Below are 12,669 nucleotides of genomic sequence, written 5' to 3'. Positions count from 1 at the left end.
TGAGCACTGAACTGAATGAGCACTGAACTGAATGAGCTGAACTGAATGAGCACTGAACTGAATGAGCACTGAACTGAATGAGCACTGAACTGAATGAGCACTGAACTGAATGAGCACTGAACTGAATGAGCACTGAACTGAATGATCACTGAACTGAATGATCACTGAACTGAATGATCACTGAACTGAATGATCACTGAACTGAATGAGCACTGAACTGAATGAGCACTGAACTGAATGAGCTGAACTGAATGAGCACTGAACTGAATGAGCACTGAACTGAATGAGCACTGAACTGAATGAGCACTGAACTGAATGAGCACTGAACTGAATGAGCACTGAACTGAATGAGCACTGAACTGAATGAGCACTGAACTGAATGAGCACTGAACTGAATGAGCACTGAACTGAATGAGCACTGAACTGAATGAGCTGAACTGAATGAGCACTGAACTGAATGAGCACTGAACTGAATGAGCACTGAACTGAATGAGCACTGAACTGAATGAGCACTGAACTGAATGAGCACTGAACTGAATGAGCACTGAACTGAATGAGCACTGAACTGAATGAGCACTGAACTGAATGAGCACTGAACTGAATGAGCACTGAACTGAATGAGCACTGAACTGAATGAGCACTGAACTGAATCAGCACTGAACTGAATGAGCACTGAACTGAATGAGCACTGAACTGAATGAGCACTGAACTGAATGAGCACTGAACTGAATGAGCACTGAACTGAATGAGCACTGAACTGAATCAGCACTGAACTGAATGAGCACTGAACTGAATGAGCACTGAACTGAATGAGCACTGAACTGAATGAGCACTGAACTGAATGATCACTGAACTGAATGATCACTGAACTGAATCAGCACTGAACTGAATCAGCACTGAACTGAATCAGCACTGAACTGAATGAGCACTGAACTGAATGAGCACTGAACTGAATGAGCACTGAACTGAATCAGCACTGAACTGAATGAGCACTGAACTGAATGAGCACTGAACTGAATGAGCACTGAACTGAATGAGCACTGAACTGAATGAGCACTGAACTGAATCAGCACTGAACTGAATGAGCACTGAACTGAATGAGCACTGAACTGAATGAGCACTGAACTGAATGAGCACTGAACTGAATGATCACTGAACTGAATGATCACTGAACTGAATCAGCACTGAACTGAATCAGCACTGAACTGAATCAGCACTGAACTGAATGAGCACTGAACTAAATGAGCACTGAACTGAATGAGCACTGAACTGAATGAGCACTGAACTGAATGAGCACTGAACTGAATGAGCACTGAACTGAATGAGCACTGAACTGAATGAGCACTGAACTGAATGAGCACTGAACTGAATGAGCACTGAACTGAATGAGCACTGAACTGAATGAGCACTGAACTGAATGAGCACTGAACTGAATGAGCACTGAACTGAATGAGCACTGAACTGAATGAGCACTGAACTGAATGAGCACTGAACTGAATGAGCACTGAACTGAATGAGCACTGAACTGAATCAGCACTGAACTGAATGATCACTGAACTGAATCAGCACTGAACTGAATCAGCACTGAACTGAATCAGCACTGAACTGAATGAGCACTGAACTGAATGAGCACTGAACTGAATGAGCACTGAACTGAATGAGCACTGAACTGAATGAGCACTGAACTGAATGAGCACTGAACTGAATGAGCACTGAACTGAATGAGCACTGAACTGAATGAGCACTGAACTGAATGATCACTGAACTGAATGAGCACTGAACTGAATCAGCACTGAACTGAATCAGCACTGAACTGAATCAGCACTGAACTGAATCAGCACTGAACTGAATCAGCACTGAACTGAACCAGCACTGAACTGAATCAGCACTGAACTGAATCATCACTGAACTGAATCAGCACTGAACTGAATCAGCACTGAACTGAATCAGCACTGAACAATGACAATATCTTGATTTTACAGCTGGTTTACTGTTCGCGTCACTGAATCATCATTTTCCTGATCATCTCTGTAAAACTGCTTTGAAACTATCTGTATTTTATAAAGCACTATAAAAATAAATATGACTTGACAAAACGTCATAGATTAGTGTACAAGTAAGCACATTGGGACGCACCTTCAGAAATTCACTAAAAACTCCTGTTATAATCTCTAAGAGCTCTACACTGAAAAATCAATCTTTCCTGAGAGGTACAGATTCAGGATCCAGTCAGTGAGCGTGTGCACCAATCATTCTCCACGGTGACCAATCACAAGCCTCTGATTGGCCCCTGCATTCATGAACTCAACAGAAACGTGTGATTGGTTAATGCTCAACGCTGCAAACCAAGCATAAAAAGAAATGTGACGCAACATGAGCAAATCTACAGTAGATGTAATGCCACGGTCCACACTTTAAATCATGGCGGCTTTAAGGCCATTGCTTTATTGCCCCTGAGTTTGGGGCATTTTTATTAATTTCTTTGGCATTTTTGCCGAAATGATTTGATTTTGAATCAAATCAATTCAAATGATTGCTTTGAGTTGTTGATCTATTACTCATTCAGCCAGAGTTTTAGTGATGAATGTTTCTGGGAATGTGTGTCGTCTGCACAATCTGCTGCTTCAGGCTCAGATTCCAACACTTATTTCCAGTGCTTGAAGTGGGAAACGAAAGGTGCCGGTACTCTCTTGGATTGGCAAATCATGACATTTGAGATTTCTACAGTGAAAAACAAAACTTATAACAAAACTTGTTGTTATTTATTAACAACATAAATGTATTAAAACAAGTCGTGCGTGTGTGCGAAAACGGAACTCCTCAAAGTCTGCAAGTCCAAAAATACATTTAGATTATTCAATTTTATTTAATTAAATGCATTTATGGTGAGATTATTATATTTTCATGTCAATCTGTGTTTTGTCCACGAACCATGAGCTGTCACTTTAATTCACCGCGTGCAGCACAGCAGAAATACACTGGGAACGATCTCTGCACTGCTGTATACACACATAGACTGGGAACGATCTCTACACTGCTGTATACACACATAGACTGGGAACGATCTCTGCACTGCTGTATACACACATACACTGGGAACGATCTCTGCACTGCTGTATACACACATAGACTGGGAACGATCTCTACACTGCTGTATACACACATAGACTGGGAACGATCTCTGCACTGCTGTATACACACATACACTGGGAACGATCTCTGCACTGCTGTATACACACATAGACTGGGAACGATCTCTGCACTGCTGTATACACACATAGACTGGGAACGATCTCTACACTGCTGTATACACACATACACTGGGAACGATCTCTGCACTGCTGTATACACACATAGACTGGGAACGATCTCTACACTGCTGTATACACACATACACTGGGAACGATCTCTACACTGCTGTATACGCACATACACTGGGAACGATCTCTACACTGCTGTATACACACATAGACTGGGAACGATCTCTGCACTGCTGTATACACACATACACTGGGAACGATCTCTGCACTGCTGTATACACACATAGACTGGGAACGATCTCTACACTGCTGTATACACACATAGACTGGGAACGATCTCTGCACTGCTGTATACACACATACACTGGGAACGATCTCTGCACTGCTGTATACACACATAGACTGGGAACGATCTCTGCACTGCTGTATACACACATAGACTGGGAACGATCTCTGCACTGCTGTATACACACATACACTGGGAACGATCTCTGCACTGCTGTATACGCACATACACTGGGAACGATCTCTGCACTGCTGTATACACACATAGACTGGGAACGATCTCTGCACTGCTGTATACACACATACACTGGGAACGATCTCTGCACTGCTGTATACGCACATAGACTGGGAACGATCTCTGCACTGCTGTATACGCACATAGACTGGGAACGATCTCTGCACTGCTGTATACACACATAGACTGGGAACGATCTCTGCACTGCTGTATACACACATAGACTGGGAACGATCTCTGCACTGCTGTATACACACATACACTGGGAACGATCTCTGCACTGCTGTATACGCACATAGACTGGGAACGATCTCTACACTGCTGTATACACACATAGACTGGGAACGATCTCTGCACTGCTGTATACACACATAGACTGGGAACGATCTCTGCACTGCTGTATACACACATAGACTGGGAACGATCTCTGCACTGCTGTATACACACATAGACTGGGAACGATCTCTGCACTGCTGTATACACACATAGACTGGGAACGATCTCTGCACTGCTGTATACACACATAGACTGGGAACGATCTCTGCACTGCTGTATACACACATAGACTGGGAACGATCTCTGCACTGCTGTATACACACATACACTGGGAACGATCTCTGCACTGCTGTATACGCACATAGACTGGGAACGATCTCTGCACTGCTGTATACGCACATAGACTGGGAACGATCTCTGCACTGCTGTATACACACATACACTGGGAACGATCTCTGCACTGCTGTATACGCACATAGACTGGGAACGATCTCTACACTGCTGTATACACACATAGAGTGGGAACGATCTCTGCACTGCTGTATACACACATAGACTGGGAACGATCTCTACACTGCTGTATACACACATAGACTGGGAACGATCTCTACACTGCTGTATACGCACATACACTGGGAACGATCTCTGCACTGCTGTATACACACATAGACTGGGAACGATCTCTGCACTGCTGTATACACACATACACTGGGAACGATCTCTGCACTGCTGTATACACACATACACTGGGAACGATCTCTGCACTGCTGTATACGCACATAGACTGGGAACGATCTCTACACTGCTGTATACACACATAGACTGGGAACGATCTCTGCACTGCTGTATACGCACATACACTGGGAACGATCTCTGCACTGCTGTATACACACATAGACTGGGAACGATCTCTGCACTGCTGTATACACACATACACTGGGAACGATCTCTGCACTGCTGTATACACACATAGACTGGGAACGATCTCTGCACTGCTGTATACACACATAGACTGGGAACGATCTCTGCACTGCTGTATACGCACACAGACTGGGAACGATCTCTGCACTGCTGTATACGCACATAGACTGGGAACGATCTCTGCACTGCTGTATACACACATACACTGGGAACGATCTCTGCACTGCTGTATACACACATAGACTGGGAACGATCTCTACACTGCTGTATACACACATAGACTGGGAACGATCTCTGCACTGCTGTATACACACATAGACTGGGAACGATCTCTACACTGCTGTATACACACATACACTGGGAACGATCTCTGCACTGCTGTATACACACATAGACTGGGAACGATCTCTGCACTGCTGTATACACACATAGACTGGGAACGATCTCTGCACTGCTGTATACACACATAGACTGGGAACGATCTCTGCACTGCTGTATACACACATAGACTGGGAACGATCTCTGCACTGCTGTATACACACATACACTGGGAACGATCTCTGCACTGCTGTATACACACATAGACTGGGAACGATCTCTGCACTGCTGTATACACACATACACTGGGAACGATCTCTACACTGCTGTATACACACATAGACTGGGAACGATCTCTGCACTGCTGTATACACACATAGACTGGGAACGATCTCTGCACTGCTGTATACACACATAGACTGGGAACGATCTCTGCACTGCTGTATACACACATAGACTGGGAACGATCTCTGCACTGCTGTATACACACATAGACTGGGAACGATCTCTGCACTGCTGTATACACACATACACTGGGAACGATCTCTACACTGCTGTATACACACATAGACTGGGAACGATCTCTGCACTGCTGTATACACACATAGACTGGGAACGATCTCTGCACTGCTGTATACACACATAGACTGGGAACGATCTCTGCACTGCTGTATACACACATAGACTGGGAACGATCTCTGCACTGCTGTATACACACATAGACTGGGAACGATCTCTGCACTGCTGTATACACACATACACTGGGAACGATCTCTGCACTGCTGTATACACACATAGACTGGGAACGATCTCTGCACTGCTGTATACACACACAGACTGGGAACGATCTCTGCACTGCTGTATACACACATAGACTGGGAACGATCTCTGCACTGCTGTATACGCACATAGACTGGGAACGATCTCTGCACTGCTGTATACACACATAGACTGGGAACGATCTCTGCACTGCTGTATACGCACATAGACTGGGAACGATCTCTGCACTGCTGTATACACACATACACTGGGAACGATCTCTGCACTGCTGTATACACACATAGACTGGGAACGATCTCTACACTGCTGTATACACACATAGACTGGGAACGATCTCTGCACTGCTGTATACACACATACACTGGGAACGATCTCTACACTGCTGTATACACACATAGACTGGGAACGATCTCTGCACTGCTGTATACACACATAGACTGGGAACGATCTCTGCACTGCTGTATACACACATACACTGGGAACGATCTCTACACTGCTGTATACACACATAGACTGGGAACGATCTCTGCACTGCTGTATACACACATACACTGGGAACGATCTCTGCACTGCTGTATACACACATAGACTGGGAACGATCTCTGCACTGCTGTATACACACATAGACTGGGAACGATCTCTGCACTGCTGTATACACACACAGACTGGGAACGATCTCTGCACTGCTGTATACGCACATAGACTGGGAACGATCTCTGCACTGCTGTATACACACATAGACTGGGAACGATCTCTACACTGCTGTATACACACATAGACTGGGAACGATCTCTGCACTGCTGTATACACACACAGACTGGGAACGATCTCTGCACTGCTGTATACACACACAGACTGGGAACGATCTCTGCACTGCTGTATACACACATAGACTGGGAACGATCTCTACACTGCTGTATACACACACAGACTGGGAACGATCTCTGCACTGCTGTATACACACACAGACTGGGAACGATCTCTGCACTGCTGTATACACACATAGACTGGGAACGATCTCTGCACTGCTGTATACACACATAGACTGGGAACGATCTCTACACTGCTGTATACACACATAGACTGGGAACGATCTCTGCACTGCTGTATACACACATAGACTGGGAACGATCTCTGCACTGCTGTATACACACATAGACTGGGAACGATCTCTGCACTGCTGTATACACACATAGACTGGGAACGATCTCTACACTGCTGTATACACACATAGACTGGGAACGATCTCTGCACTGCTGTATACACACATAGACTGGGAACGATCTCTACACTGCTGTATACACACATAGACTGGGAACGATCTCTACACTGCTGTATACGCACATAGACTGGGAACGATCTCTGCACTGCTGTATACACACATAGACTGGGAACGATCTCTGCACTGCTGTATACACACAGCACCAGGAGTGCATTGACGGACCGCATGCGCGTGCTGTGTGAAAGCTCGAACCTGTTAACATGGGTACGGAAAAATACGCACTGCATACGCACTGCAAACGAAGTATATCAACGGGCGTGACACTGGCGCTTTTTCTGTCAGTGGTCGAGTACCGGCTACATGCGAGAAGTAGCGGTGCGCAAGAAAAAGTGCAGGTACGCTTAAGAGTAAAATGTAGAAGTGCCGATATGTGTACCGGTGAGTACCGCCCCACTTCGAGCACTGCTGATTTCTTTAGATTGCAGAAGCTTCAGTTGGACAGTGACGAGCCATTTCTGTCTGAATAAGACATACAGTACGCATTTAGAAATATCCCAGAATATAAGCAGTCCCAGAAGTCCCTGTGGTGTCAGGCTTTATTCACACATCGGCTGAGACTGCTCTCGGGTCGGGATGTGCGGTGTTCAGGGAAAACATGGACGAATAAAGAAAATAAGAACACATAATTAAAATAGAGCAAAGATTTTTCAGTTAGGTCTAACATTCGTTTTCAGGAACAGAAATTGAATAAAGTAATGACATGTAAAATAACATTACATATTTGACTGTATAAATTAAACATTAATCCTTATTAAAGTTAAAAGCTATTCAATCCAGAGCTGTGAGTGTTTTCCTTGCCTTTTGTAGTTTGATTAACGTTAAAAACACAGACGGCAGGAATATTAGGCTGCTGTCTCTTTATGATGCACAGATCCAGACACTGTTCACACGCGCTGTCTTTCTGGACTGTAGAAGTTCACTCGAGGCAAACACTGTGTCTGCTAGGACAGTGGTTCTCTAACCCCACACACACACACACACACACACACACACACACACACACACCTGATGTAGAGTACCGACTGCAAGACTTGAACTGGCCATTGTGTCGACTCACCGACCCACAACTGCCACCGTCTGATCCGACAACAGTGGTCAGCGTTTTACACACTTATGTTCAACCGTATGATGATGGACTTCATGGATGATAGCTGGGGTCGCTCGCTGAATTTAACATCTGACATAATGAAGTCGGGTTGTATACGGTTTCAAACAGTATCGCTGCACACTTTCACAAACTCATGAAACACAGACAGCAGTGTAGTGTACAGGGCACTAACCCTAGTGTACTAGCTTGATCATCACTGAACATAACGATGAACACACTCGAGGCCTCACGGTTCAGACGCTGCCATGATAAAAACATTATTTGTGTTTGACTACTTTTGTAGGTTTGTTTTTTTAACATCCTAACCCTTTGAGGCATAATCTTACTAAATAAGTCCCCTCAAATAACTTCATAAAAGAGCATTCTAGTATTATACCCAGGACAGTCCAATAAAACATGTTTAACAGAGAGGGGAATCTTACAAAACATAAATTTGGGTCTTCTAAAGTGCCATTGTTTTGTCTTCAGATTCACAGCTGTAATGGATTTTTCTAAGGCACGTTTATATAAGCTACTTAAGTGTCCAAATTAAAAAGCCCTAATCCTGGCTTAATCTAAACCTGTCTGTGAAACCAGTCCCAAAGGTGCTATCTTGCAGATTCCGGTTGCATGGACTTCATGGAGACAAGAATCTCTCAGGTTTCATTAAAAACATAATTGATTGTGTGTTGAAGATGAAGGAGAGTCGTATGGGTTTGGAACGACGAGTAAATTACACATTTTTCACTTTGAGGTGGACTAGCACTAACAGCACTGCATTAATAACCTAGTGATATTCCTAATCTTAAATTAAACTGAATATCACATACAAAGTCATCAAATTACTTTAAAAACAAAACCAATGTTTAAAAAAGCAGAGGTAGGTTATTCTGAACAAAAATATCCATCTCTCGTGCCCATAATCAACGTTTAAGCCTTTATCACCCCATAATGCTGTGAATCCCTAGTGATGTGAATGTCATCCTGTTATTAACTATACCAGTTATTTTGGGGGGGTATTTTATTTTTTATTTTTGCAAAAAAAAATCAATCAAAATATGAGGCAGAATAGCGATGCTGGAATAAGTGCCAGTTCTTCTTTCATCCCACATGGCAGATACAGCATCAGTACAGTAATAACGCGCTGATGCACAGATCAAGTGCTGTTCTTCTTCTTATCGGGACTCATTATGAACTGAGGGAAACACTGGCGTTCTGCTGCTTCAAAGCTAGTTTATAATCAATGTCATGTTTGTCGCATTGAGTGCGCATGCGCATGCGCAGCAGATCACACCCATCAGGGCTGACGTGAGAAAACTCGTCTTTAACATTCATTTTATACTCATGTAAAACAGTGATCGAGCAGTTTCGAAGGTCATGTAAAGATCAATGTAAATATTGTAAGAATCAACCGAGACCGACCTTGTATACTTGTCCATAGGTGCCATTGCCGACCACTTCCACCAGCTCAAAAATGCCAGCAGGGTCCTGAAATCACACAAATGACCACCACATCGGTTAATAAGAGAAACTTTATGATTATAACACGTATGACTGTGTGTGTCAGAGCCGATGAGCTCAAGATTGTGTCGCTCCGCTGCCGTCATTATCGCTTTACACGAGAACAGCGCGCGCCGAACAAAGGGCAACACTGTAACAACGAGCATTAGAGTAAAACACAGGTCGAGCACGACTCTCGAGCTCACCGACACACAACTGATGCACGAGGCCTGTCGGAGACCGAGTGTGTGTGGAGTAAGTGTGTGAGAAGAGCACTCACGCGCAGAGAGGCGAGGTCTATGTCCACCAGGCTCTTAGCGGGCGAGTCGTTCGCCATCTTTCACAAAATTGTAAAGATATAAACGGAGCTGTGTGTATTCCGTTCTTCAGTCGTGTCGTGTCCGTTCGACGCTGTCGATCATCGTTATATTTCTGCGATAATCCTGAGAGAGCAGCGCAGGCCCTCCGCGGTCCTCTATTGTTCGCGCTGAGGATGAGGATGATGATGATGATGAAGAGTCTAGGTCAGTATATGACGGAGTGGGCAGAGACACCGAGGGGGTGGAGACAGCGAGGGAAGGGGCTATTCTAGCACACAGACGAAGAAAACACTATGTAGCCTATACTGTAGACTGTATTTATCACTGATTCTTGAGATAAGGGACAATGATATTTAATAATACTTTATTATAAATAGATATAAATACAGACAAAGCTCTCAGCTAATGAACCATATAAGGGAATAGGTTTTTATGAAAATGTTTTTTTTCTCTAAACTCTAAACTCCTTTCCACATGCCTACTCTGGGCTCGTCTGCTCTGTTCTGATTGGTCAGTCTGATGTGATTGGTCTGACTGAGTTTATATTGGTCAAAAATGACTGCCCATTGAAAATGAATGGGGGAGTCGAAAATCATAGCAACAATTAGTGTTCAGGATTGTGTTCATCATGTTCATGTTTACATACGTACATGTGGACTTGCAAAAATAATGTACAAACAAACTATTTTGAGTATTACAGGCTTTCTTTTTCACAGAGATGACCTTTATCCTCAAATCAGTGAGGCCTACGATCAATCAGTTTAAAAAATAAATACAAAACCTGTCTTAAATGAAAGAAAAAAAGTTGACAAAAAGATTGAATCCAATATTTGGTGATAAAATAGCGTAATGAGTGATTTATAAATATTTAGTTGTAGGCCGTTCATTTTTGACCGGGAACACAATAAGTGTGACTTGTGCCATTTTGTAAAAAAAAAAAACATTTCAATTTTTTTTTACTGGTTACACAGGAGTAGTTCGCTTTAAAATTAAAATTAGCCCATGATTTACTCACCCTCAAGCCATCCTAGGTGTATATGACTTTCTTTTCTTTCTTTCTTCTTTCAGACGAATACAATCGGAGTTATATTAATAAACACCCTGACGCTTCCGAGCTTTATAATGGCAGTGAATTGCACCATCAGTTTGAAGCTCATAAAAGTGCATCTATCCATCATAAAAGTGCATCTATCCATCATAATAGTGGATCTATCCATCATTAAAGTGGATCTATCCATCATAAAAGTGCATCTATCCATCATAATAGTGGATCTATCCATCATAATAGTGGATCTATCCATCATTAAAGTGGATCTATCCATCATAAAAGTGCATCTATCCATCATAAAAGTGGATCTATCCATCATAATAGTGGATCTATCCATCATTAAAGTGGATCTATCCATCATAAAAGTGCATCTATCCATCATAAAAGTGCATCTATCCATCATAATAGTGGATCTATCCATCATAATAGTGGATCTATCCATCATTAAAGTGGATCTATCCATCATAAAAGTGCATCTATCCATCATAAAAGTGGATCTATCCATCATAATAGTGGATCTATCCATCATAAAAGTGGATCTATCCATCATAATAGTGGATCTATCCATCATAAAAGTGGATCTATCCATCTAAAAGTGCATCTATCCATCATAATAGTGGATCTATCCATCATAATAGTGGATCTATCCATCCATCATAATAGTGGATCTATCCATCATAAAAGTGGATCTATCCATCATAATAGTGGATCTATCCATCATAAAAGTGCATCTATCCATCATAATAGTGGATCTATCCATCATAATAGTGGATCTATCCATCATAAAAGTGGATCTATCCATCATAAAAGTGCATCTATCCATCATAATAGTGGATCTATCCATCATAATAGTGGATCTATCCATCATAATAGTGGATCTATCCATCATAATAGTGGATCTATCCATCATAAAAGTGCATCTATCCATCATAATAGTGGATCTATCCATCATAATAGTGGATCTATCCATCATAAAAGTGCTCCACACGGCTCGGTTAATAAAGTCCTTCTGAAGCAAAGCCATGAGTTTGTGTTAGAAAAATATCCATATTTAAAACTTTATAAAGTAAAATAACTATCTTCCGGCCAAATGAAAGTACGGATTCCACTTAAGTGTAAAGCGCAACTTCTGTGAGTAATGCGACGCACTCCTGATATTTACGCTACGCCATGACGCACTACGCTACTTCCAACGTCACAAGTTGCGCAAGTTGCGCTTTAGGCGTAAGTAGACTGCATATGTTTGTTTGGCTGGAAGCTAGAATTTTACTTAGTAACGTGTTAAAAATTAATATTTTTCAAAACCTAATTGAAAGAAAACAAGCTGACAAAAAGATTGAATCCAATATTTGGTGAT

General features: G+C 42.6%; 1 protein-coding gene across 2 annotated transcripts in view; it reads right to left on the bottom strand.

The window, feature by feature from the left end:
• LOC143747152 (mitogen-activated protein kinase kinase kinase kinase 4-like) overlaps positions 1–10,481 on the bottom strand; it is a 129,946-nt gene extending 119,465 nt beyond the window's left edge. For both annotated transcript variants that reach the window (XM_077239661.1, XM_077239671.1), the window contains exons 1-2: positions 10,225–10,481; positions 9,867–9,932 (exon numbers count right to left, since the gene is read on the bottom strand). In XM_077239661.1, the coding sequence (XP_077095776.1) occupies positions 9,867–9,932; positions 10,225–10,281 (123 nt within the window). In that variant the 5' untranslated portion in view covers positions 10,282–10,481. The remainder of the gene's footprint in view (positions 1–9,866; positions 9,933–10,224) is intronic.
• Between the last annotated feature and the right edge of the window lie 2,188 nt (positions 10,482–12,669).

The sequence above is a fragment of the Siphateles boraxobius genome, unplaced genomic scaffold (genome assembly GCF_051911475.1).
Source record: "Siphateles boraxobius isolate OS27281-9 unplaced genomic scaffold, OSU_SipBor_1 100, whole genome shotgun sequence".
Classification (NCBI taxonomy): domain Eukaryota; kingdom Metazoa; phylum Chordata; class Actinopteri; order Cypriniformes; family Leuciscidae; genus Siphateles; species Siphateles boraxobius.
This window is presented reverse-complemented; position numbering and strand designations above follow the sequence as displayed.